Genomic DNA, 18,474 nt, shown 5'->3' on the forward strand with positions numbered 1-18,474 from the left:
CCAACGTTAAAACTTTTCTCTCGTCAGTTTTAAATGAGAGCTAACTTGAAAACTTATAACTGGCTACGGTGCACTCCGGCCACATCAAGACAAGCTTTTAAAGCTTTAGAGTAGAGTGTTGAACTAGTTTAGTGCGGAAAGAGAACAATTATACCCTTCATATTCATCATCTTCTTCACCTTTAAGTGATAAAGAATCACGCAATTATGTCCTAAACTGATATACATCAACTTCTTGAAAACCTCTAAATGTAATCTCTTGATAAAATCGCTAATTTCCGTTTGGAAAATATTTTCCAATCGTCGAAAAACTTTTCTGCTGTCTCATCTACTTCATTATGATGCAAATTCACGCAGATTGCACTCAAGCTCAACTGATACACGCCTAGGCTTTTGCTTTATCTTAAATCATTCTTAAGAACTGACTTAGTATTTGACTCAAGGATTTATCGTTTCGATTTTTCAGTTGATTGTCAATTTCTTTTTTTTGTTTCAACTCTCATGAATATATCAATAGCTATCTTTTGTATTGTTTAAGAAATAATCGCATGTAAATGTAGCATAATCAAAATTATAAACTTATGCAATGTTCGAAAAGTTTTTAGTTAATGACTTTACTTTTTAATTTATTCCAAGAGTATTACTAGTTAAAAAGATAAAGTAATGACTGGATCTTATAGAAGACTGAATTGCCGATCTCAAACACTACAATGGAGTCATTTTTTAACAACCGGAAGTGCCTAAAAAATTAGTTGAAATACTTATCAAATTGCTATTGATTTCTTAATGTCTTTTTGCTTGATGATATCACTGTTTAATTCATTCTGAGAATACCTGTGATTAAACTAATAAAGCAATGATTGGATCTGGATCCAGCAAGACTGGATTTCTAATCTCAGCGAAATTGAAGTCGTTTTTCGACCACCAGAAGTGTTATTAAAAAATTTAATAATTACATTTTACAAAATTTGTTCACAATTTTTAAACATTATCATCACTTTTAATTCAATACTGTCAATAAAAATCATTTTCTGTTCTAATTTTTCCATTTCAGTAAATGATTCATCTTGTAATGAACCTCACTGAAAATCTCACATATTGCAAAAAATAAAAAAATCCAGATCACTTGACAAAACAAAAAAAAGGAATTCTAATCAAACCTCTAAATGATACTATCTGATGTCAGCTGATAGAATCTCAAATACAACATTTATTTGCTCTTAGTCATCCCTTGAATGCCATCTAGAGTGTTGGTAAGACCTAGACAATGAGAAATGCAAAAAGCTTATTTTTCGGTTTGCTTTCGATAACTAAACCATATTCTGAGTTCCAACGAATGCCATATGAATCGAATTGACGTTGCACATTTGATACAAGAATCGAATATTTCTACTACGTACGCAAAGGGTAGACAAAGTTGCTGTCTGATATTATATCCTGCTTACTGCTGACTCTTGCTTCTGTCTGAGACGTGATAAGAATTATTAGCTTGTCGATTCGATTATGCTTGTTGTTAAATTCTCTATCCAATGACAGTCGAATTTATTATCAACACAATTGCTCATTCTAGCTTAGCTATTGGAACATGACATTCCTCAAATATCGATCAATTCACACCTTTGTTTGTCTAGTACTGGATTTTATCATCATCCACTTCAATTCATCCATTCAACATAACAGAAATATTTTTTTTAAAATATTATATTCATGAAATGTAAAAAATGAAAGAATTTTACATTCTTTTGTATACAAGTTTTGGTAGACGATTGATCAAAAAATAGTATTGACTGCACATTTTATCATCAAAGAGTTTTTGATTCGATTCATCAGAAACTGGATTCAATTTTCAGAAAGTATTTATTATTATGTACAACTCTTAATGAAGTCAAGCTCATAATACTAATTAAAAATACAGCACTAAGTTAATAGTAATTAATTTGATTGAAGTTGCCATGGTTTAAACCTACTGGCTTCAAAACTTGATAACTTTGGTAATAGCTGTATTATTTATCGTGGAGAGTTTTTTAAAATATAGTACTTTGACTTACATTCAAATTACTATCATTAATATTTAAAATTATAGAATAGAAAATAATGTAAATCATTCTTTTATTTTTTTAACCACTGAAAGCAATAAAACTCTGGAAGAAATTTTTGGACCACGTCTATTAAAAAAGCTTTCAGTACATAATATTGATATGACAAACAAGTTGATGCAAAAAACTCAAGAACTGGTTATTCAGAGCATACCATTGACTTATATTTAAACTCTAGATTGAATGATCAAGAGTTGGAATTCGACTGTGCAAACGGAGAGTACAACTGTGATGGATTGTGTATTGATATTAAAAAAATTTGTGATAAAAAAGTAATCGTTTAGATGGATTTGATGAGTACAGTTGTGAATATTTAGCTGACCTAGATAATGATATGAAGGATACAAGATTAATTCTAATAAAACACTATTCGATATTATCATTACTCTTTAATTATTCCAAACAGTTTCGAATCATTACTTAATCCTAAAATCTTTTCTCATCACTTTTATAAATATGTATTTGTAAAAGAAAAACAAATTAATTTGCCATTTTTTTGTCTTTCAGATATGTTCAACTTCTAGAAGTTCAAAACAAACAACTTTAAAAACTACTCCAAAGTCTCCAACATCAGTTCCTTGTTTTGGATCCAATAAGTAACATAATCAAGTTCTACAGTAATTAATGATCAAACGAAAACCACAGTTATATTATTGAGGCCAATTCTTCTATAAGTAACGTACAGAATCAGTATATTAACAATGTATTTTGGAACCTAGACCTAGGACAAAAGACTATTGAGGAGACGATTGCCTAAGAGACTCAGGCAATATCAAATCTCCTCCAACGTTGATAGAATGCATTTTATAGTCTAGTTTGAATCATCTCGAATCATTGTTCTATTTTTTCTTCGTTTAATGTCGACTCAGAAGATTTTATGTATAAGAGATGTAGAGTGATAGTAAATCAAAAAATCATGACAATATTAATTTGAATAATAAGTTCATCGCTGGAATCTATTGATAGCTTAAGAGTCTAGATTTGTGTGCTTGATTAATTTGTAGAAAATAACTTAATGATAAATATGATAACTTTAACACACATACTCAGCGAATATCGATGCAATTAATATGTATTTGCTTGATTTATTTATTCAAGTGAAATGTATATTTAAAATAAAATATGCAATATGATATTTATTTATCAATTTCTCAGCTTCACCATGAGTAATTACCATAATTATTCAATATTTATATATTTTGTAAATAAATATATTACAGAGTGATTTGAGATAGTAAATTTAAACTTTTCTGCATTGTAGTATACACAATATTTTATAAGCATTAATAAACATTAATTGAAAATTGAAACAAATTGTTTTATAGTCCGATGGAAGTTTTATCTAGGTATTACCTTTCACTTTGGCTGTCTTTATTTATCAAGCACTGATAACAAGCCAGTAGAATGAGTACTGATGGAAATTTAATTATTGTAATGGTTATTCAAAAATTAATTGTGGTTAAACTAAGTGAGATAAAAACATGGAACTCGTTGGATCTTATAGAGAGGGAAATTTTTGATTTCCAACTACAACAGTCTTTCTTTAACAATCGAAAGTGTATAAAAAAATAGTCAAAAATATTTATAAATCATTAATTTTAATTAAATATTACTTACTTTTAACTTTTAGTTGTCTCCGTTTATTGAACGCTGCTGACAATGAGTCATTCCAATGAGTAATTTTGATAATTAAATAACAAAAAATTGATACCAAAGCAGCTCACAATTCCAAGAATTCCGTTACAAAATCCATCGCAAATAACTTGAGAAAATTTCACAGCTGACCCTATAACAAATCTTCACCACCAAACTCGAAAGTTATACGTTCTTCTAGAGTTTATTTATTCATAAAACTGACTCAACATAAATAATTTAGACCTGTCTCTTTCAAAATCCCAGTGAAAAGACAATAAAACTGATGACAGTCTCAAATTCCACTAAACAATGGCCGCAAGCGAAAGTGAAAGTTGATATTTGATGGAATTTATTGCATTACAAGAGCAGGGTTTAATATCTAAATGATAACACAAATAATTTTTTTCAATAATTTTGATTTGTTTATTTGAAAAAAAAACGATTTTCGCTGATGAGTTTGGTAAATGAATTAATTTAAAATGCACTAAAAGTGAGATAAAATGCATTGTGAAATTATTTACAACAGATTAAATTTTCAATAATAATTATAATAATAATTAATGATTTGTTTTAATAATAATAATGATAATTATAATAGTTAAAAGATTTATTTATTTATATTTTTTATATTTATTTATCTAGGAAATATTTTTAATAATATCCCAGGGGGCCACTCGTTGAGATTTGTCTCAAACAAACCCCTTAAAGTCTATTTACAAAAGTTACATTATTTACAGAGAATGTATCTTAAAAAACTAGTAAGCGTTGACTCTAAAAAAGAGTCATTCGGCAAAAATTCGACAGCAATTAAAAAAATTTATCTATTTTTAAGTATCATTTAAATTCACTGTCTTGTTGTTGCCTTTGACAGCCACAGATTAGAACGCTTTTACTCACTTATACACCTTTACAATGATGAATATTACAGTCTTTCAGTCCCCATAGTATTTTTTCTCTCTTTGCTCCCGCACTTTAAATAAACTAATTATGTACAAGACTTTACAGTCACAGTCAAAATTATCTGAGCACTTTCTAACCACCAAAAGCATCATCGCCATCTATCAAGCTAATTTTAAAATTAAAATTCAAAGATTTTACTCGAATTTTTGAACTATTTTTTTGAATGATATTCTGCTGGAGATGATGCTTATAATGGTTGTCAATTTAACTTAAGACATATTTCTATTATAACAAAATGCAGATAATTATCAGCAAGAGTTTGAGATAATAAATAAATTAAAAAAGGTAAAAAAAAAAGCGGATCAGGTGCATAATTAACGTAATATATCTTGAGTCCGCATGATAAAAAATGATTCTTGACCGGGACTGTAATGGGAGACTTGGAAAAAAAGGGAAGATCATGGTTTAGACGAAATAAGTACGAGGATTGATCATGCCAGGAGGAGGCTGGGACAATGGTGGTTCAGGTATAGTGCTATATAAATGGCTGCCACGTGAAGAAAGACTGGCTGGTCTACCATTAGCAGTGTGTAAAGCACTGTAACCGTGATGTTGATGCTCGGCGCCGCTGTCCTCATCTTCAGTTCTGCTGGATGCGGAACTAACGTAGGTTGACTGCGTGGGGGTTGGTGTGGGTGCATGATGGACCGGGGCAACCAAAACGGCGTTTGGTTTGGTCCAAAGATCAGCCGGAGCTGAAGGCGCGGCCGTGTAACGCGCTGGTATTCTCATTCCACATCTGTCATTCATTTTCTTGCCGTCCCGCCTGTTGTCTGCGGGATCAGGCATGGAGAATCTTAATTTTTCCCAGAATCTCTTGTCACCCCAAACAATTACTTCACATGTTTGTAATAGTAGTTGAAGTTCAGGATCATTTCTTGGTGTTTGAGCAGCAAGAAGTAAAACAACACGTCGTCGTCTTGATGATGGTCTGATTGTCTCTAGGGCACATCTAAGAGCAGCACGGAACTCTGGGTGTTGCCATTCATTGGCTAGAAACACTGGTGTGAGCAATAAAACAATCCTTCGAGCAGCAGAGGCTGCTGAAAGTAGAGCTTCTTGAGGATGAGCTGGTGGAAGGTCACGATAATGAAGACAAAGTGTAAGACCTGATTGTTCAAGCTCTGCTGATACACATCCAGATACAAAGTCTTGGTCTTGTTCATTATAGATGATGTAACCATCATAGAGTCGTTCACGTTCTTCATCTGGTGGGGGAGCCATTTTACCCAAACGTAAACCGTAACGGGAATGAATCCAAAGTCGTACATCTTGACGAAAGGCAAATGCCAACGCGATGATGAGACATATGACTATGATGGCAACTAGAGCACCAGCTAAAAGCGGTACAAAGTTACCTCCCACCACTGGTGACTCTGGAATCCCACGGGAAACAGCTTCTCGTAGTGGATCCCCACATCGACTTAATGCTTGTGCTAAAGTTTCAGTTCCATCTCTGCAATACATTTTCTCAGCATCTCCTTGATGTTGATTTAACCAGACTCTCAATTTTGCTGTATTGGCACAATCACAGTTCCAAGCATTACCCTCGAGTGCAACGCGAGCACCTGCACCAGCCCCAGCAAGTGCTTCCCACGGCCGGAAATCAACGATTCGGTTACTGTCCAAGCGGAGAATTTGCAGACTCTTCATTTTATTAAATGTGGTATTTCCAACCATAGCAATAGCATTGTGGTCCAGATAAAGTTCTGAAAGTTGTTCTAGTTGATCGAATTCAAAACCACGAAGCTCACGGAGTGAATTACCTTCAAGATGGAGAACACGTAATGCTGGAGCACCATTAAAAGTTCGATTATGAAGCGCAGAAATTCCACTATTATTTAAATACAACACTTCAAGTCTTTTTTTACCAATAAAAACATGACTACCAAGATCACCAAGATTATTGCCATCAAGATAAATTTCCGTTGCGTCCATGGGTATTCTTTCTGGTACATTTTTATAGCCACCATTGGAACAATCAACGACATTACTAGACCAACTGTGGTCATGATAACACGAACAGTTGTCCGGACAAGTCATTTCACAATCACAGGCATCAAACTCGCAACAATGACAAAGAGTAAAACAATGAGCATCGTAGCGACAAAGAAAGTCTTTGGGTTTGAGTGACAATAGAGGACGTTTTGGTGTTGCTCTCTCGTGGACCATGTCACAGGTGACAGAATCAAGATCCATGACTCTTGGATGCTGCCTGAGTCTCGAGAGCTCATTTATCTTCGGCAACCACTCCATCGAGCAATCGCAGAGAATGGGATTGTCACCAATGTAAAACTCTGGAATCTCACGATCTGCTGGCACTTCTTGAATCCCTAAAGCCGTAATATCAAAATGTTTGATCTCATTGCCGTAAAGTACAACTTTTTCTAGACTTGTCTTTCGTAAGAAAGTACCTGATGCCACATTACGTATACGATTATTGTTAAGAAATAGTGTCTCAACACCGTCAGGAATGTTGGCATCTGATAGTTCAGTGATATAATTATAGCTAGCATCAAGCATCTTGATTCTCAGATTTCCATGAACCATCTGATAATTTCCAAGCTCACTTATCTGGTTATTATGCATGTCTAGCCACTCTAAACTCTGTGGAAGATAACTGTAGTCAAACCAGAGTAATTTATTGTCTGATACATTCAACCACACTAGGGTTGAAATACTTGTAAAAACTCCGCGAATTTCAGTCAATTGATTTCCATCGAGTCGAACAGCACGAAGCACTGAATTGCGAGCAAAAGCACTTTGTTCAACATGTCTGATTGTATTGCTAGCTAAATTAAGCACTTGGAGAGCTGGTAAAGCTGAGAAAGTATCTCTTGTAATATTTTCAAGTTTATTATCCACCAAACGGAGTCCATAAAGTTCATTCAGACCAACAAATGAATAATTATTTATGCTGGATATTTTATTATTACCCAAATCTAGTGTTTTAAGATTTTTTAACTCCCTAATAGCTTCAGGTATATCGGTGAAAGAGTTTCCGCTCAGAGAGAAGTCTTGTAATGTTGAAACATTAACGAAGGCATGACGATGCAAGGTATGGAGTCTGTTGCTGTCCAAAAAAAGTTGAACGATGGACCCAAGTCCAACCGTGTGACTTGGATCGAATCGACTTATTTTATTGTGTGAGAGAGTCAATGAGTGTAGATTCCGTAACGATGAGAAACATCCCTCACTCAGTATCTCGATGTTATTCCTCTCAAGCCGTAATACCTGCAGACTAAGAAGGCCTTTGAACACGAATCCGTCTATCTTTGTCAAAGCGTTGAAGGATAAATCGAGAATGACTAGACGAACTAGTCGAGTAAACGTGTCACGATTTATCCAATGGCTCGTCAGCTCATTATTACTAAGATCTAGAGTCTGAAGTTTATCTAGACCTTCAAGAAGACCTGGTGCAAGAACTGATAGTGAATTATTACTAAGAATTAATTCACGTAATTCATGAGTATCAGAAAATAACTCTGGCGGTAAAGCGACAAGTCTATTACTTGATAAATTTAATTGTTGAAGTGATGACAGCCCACCAAGTGCATGATCACCAACATGTCTTATCTTATTGTCTTGTAACATTAAAGTCTTCATGCTTTTCAATCCACTGAAAGAACGGTCCGGCAAAACACTCAAATCGTTATCACTGATATCCAATACTTCCAAACTTGGCGTACATGTCGCCGACCAGTCGGCAAATCCCAACGACACAATGTCTTGTAACTTGTTGCGCGTGAGGTTCAGACTCACAAGACTCGGCACGGGACACAGCAGTTCCGTCGGCAGGGTCCATATATTATTGTCGGCAAGATCGAGCTGCCGCAGGTTGCTAAGACCACGAAGTGCGTCGCGATGTATCTCCAATGACATACCCGACCAGTCGTTGTTTTCCGTCCTAAGACTAAAACGATGCAAGTTATGTGCTGATGCAAAAGCACCGCCTGGAAGGTAACGGACCTTACATCTTTCAATGCTTAATCCTTGAACATTCTTTAGCGGCGTCAAAAAATCTTGAGATTCATCAAATTGACTCTCGAAAAACAATGCATCGTTACACTCAAGTGTCAAACTTCCAACGGATTCAGCTGCTATTGTTGATAAATTCCCTAGGATCTCCACTGCATTACCAATTGTTCTTAACCGACATCCTAGGTTTTGAATATTATTCTCTTTCGTCCATTCACATCCTCTTGGTGCTTCTAAACTTGTGATACTACGCCCTAAGGCTGATGCTAACAGCAAAATGCACACAAAAAATTCTAACACGCGTTTTTCCATTTTGAATCACTAGTTGGAATATGATGTTTTTTAACTAAAAAAAACTTTCATCACGCACACATAATCACTATCACTTTGTTTCCCACAGTCTTTTTTCTCTAAGAAACGATTTAGGATATTTTCGGTAATTTAGAACTTCGTAGAATCCCTAAACTGTAGGGCATATTTAACTTGAAATTACTTTTCTTATACTTTTTTAATAGTCGTCGCGTGTTTTAGGAGATTTACCACCGAACAAATAACATTACCCGAACTCCTACGGTGGACAACTGATCCAAGTGAGTTGCGACCGACTACACGACTCTTGCGTTCACCCCACTCTACTACTCCCCTACCAGGAAATATATCCCTACTCTGTCCCACGTTGTACTCAGCATCTTGCACATCCCCCACTTTTTAAATGTCTATCGTTCTTCCTTTATTTACGCTCTTTCTTACTCTGATTCCCGTTCAATTGATCTCTTCCTCACTCACTCTCTGGTAATCTTCAATGCTACAAACTGACAACACTACTTACTAGGTAAACACATGACTCTCCAAGTCGCCGGCACTTGTGTGAACATCAATGGAAGACGTGTAGACACATCGTTGTGATAAAATTAATTGAAATGATTTTTCGCATGCTTACTGATTACCTTGACTTTTATTTTATGTACCTGACCCTTGAAAACTCAAGAACAACACTGATTAAGTTGAATTGTTAACTCTTGAGAAATTAGTGATACTATTGAGAAGGTCAAGTTGAAGTATGTTAATTTATTTGACTATTTCTAAATAATCTTATTTTCTAAGTTTGATGGATATTTTTTTTATCATTTTCTTGTCATTATAAAGTACATCACAGTTTATTTCGAAATAACTCTTTATACTCTTTGAAGTTAACATTTTTATTCTTTAATGAAATTAATTTTTTTTTGTCAAGGGTACACGAAATTTGCAATTTGAGAAATAAAAAGGGAAAATTGTTTTTAATGTTGATATTAACAAGTACTCATCATCACGTCCCCAAGATTTTAATGATGATTCCAAGTTTTAGAGGTAATATAACGAAATACCAGTGAAAATAAAATTCTCATGTTATGGGCTGTTAAGTTTAGTCAAAAAGAGAGCTTGGGTCATTTCAAATCATATAGAGGTAAAAAAAAATAAACTCATGTTTATTTTAACTAAAAATTTGTCCCTAATAACAACTAATTTTCCGCCATTTTTATTTTATTTTATTTTTATTTTTTTAGGTACAAGGAAGAAAGTTAAGCAGGAAATCATTGTAATGGATAATTTTGAAAAAATATTTGCTCTAGATATTCCCACGGAAAAATTTTCTCATCTATTAGACAAGATGCATTAGCATTTATTAAACAAAGCTCTTATTAGAGGGGAGTAGAAAGGAATTTAACCAAAGACAAAATATAAGTTTCACTAGGAGTGACCTAGTTGTTAGATAACAGGGAGGACTTTGGTAAAAATAAAGTCATGACAAATAGACATGATGGGATAAAATGAAAATCAAAGTTTCCAAGTCTTTAGAGACCATCTGCTAGCCATATCCATAGCAACACAAGATGTAGACTCTAGAAGGTACTTACCAAATTCAAACGAGCCGTTGAAGCGACAGACACGTGTGGCAAACTGAGTAGTCTTAAGAGAGTGTGAAAGCCATTTTTCTTATCCTAACGAAGTTGAGCGCCAGAGGGTGTTGAAGATAAAAAATAAAATAAGATAACAGGGGGAACAGAAAAAATCGAAAAACCGAAATCACCAACAAGCACCTCTTGCTGCATAACATAACCTTTTTTCTTGGAATTGAATTTCCGAGCTCGGGGCGCGTGCGGGTCGCCTCGTTAGAGGTTCGCAATGAAAGCACCACGAGTAGGGTTATGGTGAAGCGATAAAACAAAGCAAGATGAAGAAGACTTATACAGCAAAAGGCCACACGAAATGGCTGATTTATTGGTCTTGTTGGTGAATCGTCGATCGACACACATGATAGTGGACTAAATAAAACACAAAGCTTCGCGTCATTGTGATCGAACGACTACAGATGCAACAAGACGTTGACGTACTTTCATTCGATATCGGGCTATTAGTCTATATACCTGGCATTCTTCCACTGAACTATCAATGAATTTTTCAACAGGCTGTGGGCTGGTGGTGACACTAGTCAATGGACAATAGTTTGATGAATTATACCGGAATTTAAAACTGACTTTTACGTCATCAAAGTAAGTCGACGTTTATAAATAATATGTACGTTAATAGCATTATTGACTTGAAACGAATAAATAGATGTATATTAATAGTTTAGAGATTACTTTATTTTACAAATTGGGACATAATTTTTCTCTTGAATTAAAAAACTTCTATAGATTACAATAATTAATTTTTTTCAATTTTTATTTTAGAGTTTGAAAGCTTGCATTTTGCTTGCTTCTTGCTTCTTTTTCGATTAAGTTATGAATTTTTCAAGCTACATTTTAGTTTTTCGATTTTTTCGAAAAGTATACAACGTACGGTAATTTGTTTAAGAATTCATATCACAGCTCGAAAATTTTTTATAAGTAAAAAGGGAATGTAGTTGGACTGAAAACTGTCTGACGTTTTCAGAAACATGGTTAAAACTTATTTTTAATCAATCATTACCAAAGTAAAGTAACGTTCTAAGTATTTGTAATGAGCAGATATTAATCATAATAATTGATAAGTAAAATTGTTAATAAGTTAATAATCGAATAAATAAATGGAAATTTAATCAATCAACCGTATTATTTTTTACAATTAAAATACTAATTTTATTTAATTAACTTTATTTTTTAATTAAAACTGCGTTGGTAAATAAAATTAATTATTTCATGGATAAAATGACCTGTATGTCATTGTAATTAATTTGAAATTAATCTTTTATTTTTTTTGAGAATTCTTTAAAAAAAATTAGACAGATAAAATTAAAATCAAACCTCATCTTCTTTAATATCGATATTTGAATGGAAAAAAGGTTACTCCACCTGCTTGATTCGGTCAAAAAAAACCTTCACCCTGTCATCTATCTAGAGTAATTACAATTAAATATTTCGCCCTATTGCAATGAAATAAAAAATTATTTTTTTTTGTTAAATAAAAATTCATAGCTTTTTGCAAAACAATGTATTCTGCAATAACAATCGATTGTGTATATAAAAAATCAAAAGTGTTACATAAACTAATTAATAATTATTACATAATGTCGAATAATTTAATGATAAACAATTCATTAAAAAGTAGTTTTTTTTTTCTTGTAAAATTGTTCAATTAGAGTAAATTTTCTATCTCGGACAACAAGCTGCTGCATGTAGCGCAGACACAAAGGCCTGTGTGATGTTGGTAGGTAGGGAGTGTTGAGGGGGAAGAAATTGGATGCGTGCACGCGCACGCCTTTGGTTTATCATCGAACCGCACGCTCCGGTTGTCTCTTCACTCGTGTGACGATCAACTGTAGCAGATGTGGGACTTCATTGGCTTTAATTCACTCTGGCTACATGGTCCAATTGTCCAGAGGTCATCTAACATTTATAATTTTATATTATATGTCTTTTAAACTTCTTTTACACATTTTTTCGAAATTTATCATCAGGTAACCTGATATCCCTTGACTTGAATCTGCACGACAGATGTTTTTTTCATCTCGAAGATCATTGAGTCTCTCTTGTACATCATTCAGCGTCCAATAAATTGTAAACTGTTGTATTTATCGAAAAAAGTATAATGATTTTTTATAGAAAATTTCACCCTTTATAATATTGATCCTTATAAATTTTTTGATACGATTGTAGTTCGAGCAATATTTGCCATTCTAATTGGCATTGTTGTAAATTATACTCTTTAATACCATTTAAAGCATGATAATTTATTAATTATCATATTTATTGAAAAATTGTATAGAACCTTTTGTACAGATAATTTGATGCTCTATAACTTTGGTCCTTATCAATTGATCGATAAAATTAATAGTTTTTTCAATATTGTCATTTTAGCTGTCATTTTTGTAAATTACTTTCATAAATAATGTGAAGCATGTAAACTCATCAATAATCGCATCTATTAAAAAATCGCACGAAACCTTTTTTATAGTTCATTTTATGCTCTACAAGTTCGATTATTATCGATTTATCGAAAAGATTGATATTTTTTGAGATAATCATAACTAAAGTTGTTACGATTGTATAACACATCTTTATTTAATCTTTGAAATAATTCATAGAAAAAATACGAACAACCTCATTTCTATTAATTTTCTTTGTTATAAAATTTATTACGATTGTTTTCACGTTATTGAAATGATCAAATTTAAAATAGATGCGATGGCGTGATGATTAAACGTAAATATTGAAGATGTTATATTTAATGATGAGTTTTTGATGAAACGATAATGGAAAGTTTACATTAACATTTATATTTATATTTAGTAGGTTATATTTAATGAGTTGGTGTATTGTAGGTGTGTTTTATCACACCAGTTGAATAAAATGCCTGTGGTGATGATAATACACTAAATGAAGTGTTCGAATTGAAGGCGAGAGATACAAACGTGTATCAGAGTTGTGTATTGAGTTTTGTAAGTAATGGTGATTCAATCGTGTGTACTATACCCAGAATTGCCTCGAGGAAATAAAAGTTATTTTTTATTTATCAATATTGTATTGCCTCGAAATGATGATGAGTAATGTTTTTAATAAGAACAGATAAATGTTTTGTCATGTTGTAAGAGTAACAATAATAATTAAAATACAAAGTTGAACTATTTGATATTCAATTAAAAAATAAATTATTTTTTCTGTTACGAAATTTCAAGAAACTTAAGTTTCTTGAAGAATAATAAAACAATACAATTGAATTATCAATGTATTATAAAATCAAAAAATAAGCTTCTACTGATTACAATAAACTGAACGTTTGTGTTTGTTATCGATTATATCGAAGGGATAAAAAACCCTACAAATAAATATTACTTATATTAAACAGTTTTTTTTTGCAACTAAAGAGAATAATAAAAAAATTCTTTCATATTAATTTTTAATTAAAATTAAAATGTGCCTTTGCGGTTTTTTGTAACAAAAAATATTTTAATGGATAAGTAAACATTGAAAAATTTTTTTTAAAACACTGAGAAAATATTTATAAAGTCAAAACATGTTTCGTTAATCATTTTGATAAGAAAAAAAAATGATCAACGCTATATTTTTTTTTTATAAAAGCGCGGCTTTTCATTAACTAACAGTTTGCATTTAACTTTTGTAACTGGTAACATTAACTAACAGTTAACTAACAGTTAACTAACAGTTAACTAACAGTTTTGTAACATTAACTAACAGTTTGCATTTAACTTTTGTAACTGTTAGTTAATGTTTTGATGCTAAAAAATAGAGTAAACAAAGTTATTATAATAAACTTATTTATTATTTTTGTACAGAATATGAATATAACGGTCATTTTCCCATAAAAATAGATAAATTCGTTTATTCTAAACAACTAGATTGGTCAAGTAAATTTTTCAACTAAACCATTAGAAATATCAAAAAAATTGTAAAAGCAAAGAAACGTTGATTTTTTTTTATAATAAACAATTTTTATTATGACTATTTATTCCATTATTTTAAAAGTAACTAACCACTCTAGATGATAATGCGGAATACTAATTTCTATATAATAAACTAAGGGGTAAATAATGAATTAATTAAGAAAGAATTAATCTTAAATTCTCAACTATAGATTATAAATTTATCAGCTTGGCAACGATCATAACTCCTGTCTGTCTATTTCACTCCACTGCTTGTATCTTAACTTCTTTTTTGATCGTCAAACTATCGCTTCGGATCCCTTTTTGTTCTCTTTAACTGCAATCCCTTGGTCCCGCGCTCGTCGCGCCACCGCATCCTCAACTGACAAATTATTCTGCCGACGAAGCAGAAAGAATTATGCCAATGTGGCCTCCCTTTTATCGCTCACTCAGCTCGTCTCTACTGAGTCCAGAGAGCCTCTCTATAACGCTTAACGATGACGGCCATGATGAAAAATTGATCTTGTGTCGCCACGATCATAAATACTTAATGAAGTGTGGGAATCGGCTGACCGTATGCGCTTAAACGATTCCCTGCATTCGATCGGGCTTTCGTCGAATATCCAACAGATGCAGCCCACATTCGTCGACGCACGTGTCTTTGCAAGAGACAATTTGTTCTTCTGGTCAGTTCATTTAACTTTTCTTTTTTTTCTTCTCTTGAAACTTTCAACTCGACTGTCTATCTTTTGCTTGTTGTTTTTAGTTGTTGCCCTTTTTTCTCAGGAGCTTCTCTCAACACTCACTGCTTTGTCTTTTGTGTCTATTGAGAATAAATGTCTTGATTGTGGCCCCCTTGCCTTTGTTTTATCCACTGTTTTCGTAATTATAAACATGGATGAGATGCTAGGAAGTGATGAGCTGTGAGATTTGATCTGGTTTATTTGTCTGGTTTATTTAGGGGGAATAGATTTTTATTTTCTTTTATATGTAAAATCTGACAATGATGCTTTTAGAATGAAAATGCTAGGGATTTATTTTCAAATGAAGAGTTTTGTTTTTGTTTTCATTTTTGATGTGGGAGATGTTTATTTTGATTAAGCATTTAATTACCATTTTTTCGTAATTTACTTTCTTTAATGAATAAAAAATATCAGTGCTCTGCAATGGTTTGAGTACGACTTGAAAGGTACACACAACTAACTTCTCAGTGTAAAGAATGAAAAGTTTTTTAATTCTGCATAAAATTGACCGATTTTGCTGAAAACCTAATCAGTTCTAAGTTGCGTAATTACTTGTCAAATGAAATTGGTCCCACGTCAATATCATTTTTTGTTCTCGAGATAATCGAGACGAAAAATAATTTCCAACATACGTACGTACATACACACATCTAAACGTACAATAGAAAACTGTCGTATTCGACTCTAGGGGCCTTAAAACGTATAGATATGTCGAAATTCGGGATTCACAAAATCGAACCCATTACTATAACTTCCCTCTGATCCAATTCAGCCATTCTAAGCATGATAGAAGAGTTTCAAGAATTTTGAGTTCTAATTTTATAATAAACCAATACATTTAGTGATATTTTATAACTGAACTATCAGCGAAAAGGATAAGAGTGTGATGACATATTTTGTGCAAAATTGTAGCCGCTACCACATTTATTCGAAACTTTTTTTTGTATGTCGCATAGTTTTTTAGAAAATTGCAAAATAGCTTTCATCTTTGTCGGGAAGAGGGAAGAGGGTGGAAAGCTTTTTTAAATGCAATTTTTTCCTAGTAACTCTTAGAACAATTCCTTAAATTTTTAGCTATTCGAGGTTTCTACGATTTCATCAAAATAATTCTTGAGTTGTACGTGAAAACAGTTAAAAGCTAACTTTAATGTCAGCATATTAAATTTCAATTCAAAAATTAAAAAATTTGATGATTCAATAGAGACAGTTATTTTACTAACCATTAGATGTCATTTTGTATCTTTTATTATCTAAATTATTAATAATTTTTTCTAAACTTTATAAAAGAAAGAAATTGAAATATTTTCTATCCTAACGTTATTAATCCATTTTCAGTTACATAAAAAATATAAACAAAGATCTAATTATAACTTAAGAGTTACGGACCAAAAATGTATTCTAATTAAAATAAGGCTATTTCATTAGAAATAGCCTTATTCGATTTATTAGTAATTAAAACCTGCATTATTTATTCCATACAGCATTGTTGTGACTTTTCATTAAAAAATTAAGTTTTCAAGGGACGAATTAAAGTGTAACAGTTGAAGTTGATATCTATACATAGATATATCTGTAATGATTTTTCAAATAATTCATCAGCAATCTAATATCTCGTGATTAAAAAATCATAAACTATAAGTTACTCCCAGACATATTGATTAATTTCTTAATGACTGCAAATCGTCTAGCCATTTGTAAAATATTTTATGTTCACATATCAATCTCACCTAAACTCTAACATTATTGATCAAGATTTTCATAAATCACTATTTTGTAATTAAAAAAAAAAAAAAATACAATTTAGTTATTATTCAAAAATCAAATTAAGCTATTGTTAATATTTAATAATTCAAGATTTTTATTTTAAAATTAATCATACAAAAAAAAAAAAAAAAATTAGAGAATGAAAAAAATATTGCTTTAAAGATGGGCAAATTCCTAATTCCAATATTGTGTAATGTTTAAACACTACAATTACAGCTTATTTTGACAACTGGAAGTAGGGAAAAAAAATCATAAAAACCAAACGTGAGAGAATTTATGTAATCAGTTTCTGAAAAAGTATTAAAAATGATAAATAATAGTTAATAAATTATTTTTAATCCAAAGTATCAGTAAGGTTAGAATAAAATTACACGAAAAAATCATCATAAACAGATCAGAGAAACGTGTAAGCAATAAAGTACTGGATTTATTTATTTTAAATACGATTTTTTTAAGAGCTATCAAATTGGACAAAACTCATTCTTTGTAACAGCAAGTAAGAAATGATTCCCCTTAAAAAAAATACATATAAGTAACCCCTTAAATAGGGCAGAACCCTAGTTTTAGACATTTAACACTGTCGAGTGAAGATTTACGGTTATGTTAAAACAAATGTCTAGACACTCTGCCAGTCATTCAGTGGTATTATAAGTCTGAGAAAACTAGAGAAATAAGAAAAAGTGTTTTTAATTTATTGTCATTGGTTTTTAACTGGGTAGCAACGTGAGAAAATTCACGAGATACATAAAGGCGCTATAATGACTAAATAGAATACATTACTATATGCACTGTTTAAATCGATGATACTTTTTTAGTCTTTGACCATCTGCTTGCCATATCCGCTTTTAGAGGCATAAAACATCACATCTACGTACAACAAAGAAATTTATTTCTACTTGAAAGAAAAAATCATTTTTTTATCCAAATCAATTTTAAAACATTATTTTTGCAATTTATGATTTTTGTCATAACTTTAAACATTAATGAATTCTATTCAGTGTTAAATAGTAAAGAGTAGAAAAATAAAGCAGAGATGATAATAAATTAATTACTGATTTTTAATAATTAATAATAAACTAGAATACCCTGATGACCACGGACATTTTGACAGGTCAATAGATGCAGATAATAAAGATGAATAAATGAATATTATTGATAAGTATGAATATGTCACGAAGAAATAAAAATATTGGCCACTAATACTACTGAGAACTAATAACCCAGTCACCGAAGAGGTAATATGAGAATTTTTCAGCATATTGAGGTTCAGTTGTGGATTTGCATGTTAATTTAATTTTTTTTTTATTTTTTGGGTCAAATATTTGCCTAAAATAAGTAAATAAATTATTTACTTATTTATTCATTTATTATTTATTTACTTATTTTAGGCAAATATTTGACCCAAAAAATTAAATTAATATAATTAATAAATGTATTGTTTATTATAATGGAGCAAT

The 18,474-nt window shown here is 31.7% G+C and overlaps 1 protein-coding gene across 1 annotated transcript; it reads right to left on the minus strand.

The window, feature by feature from the left end:
• Positions 1–4,319: 4,319 nt before the first annotated feature.
• On the minus strand, positions 4,320–9,257 carry LOC118073054 (toll-like receptor Tollo). Its single transcript, XM_035093332.1, has one exon. It carries the CDS (start codon positions 8,978–8,980, stop codon positions 5,096–5,098), a length of 3,885 nt encoding a protein of 1,294 aa, XP_034949223.1. The 5' UTR covers positions 8,981–9,257; the 3' UTR covers positions 4,320–5,095.
• Between the last annotated feature and the right edge of the window lie 9,217 nt (positions 9,258–18,474).

The sequence above is a fragment of the Chelonus insularis genome, unplaced genomic scaffold (assembly GCF_013357705.1).
Source record: "Chelonus insularis isolate UGA/USDA-ARS -01 unplaced genomic scaffold, ASM1335770v1 contig_95_pilon, whole genome shotgun sequence".
Classification (NCBI taxonomy): domain Eukaryota; kingdom Metazoa; phylum Arthropoda; class Insecta; order Hymenoptera; family Braconidae; genus Chelonus; species Chelonus insularis.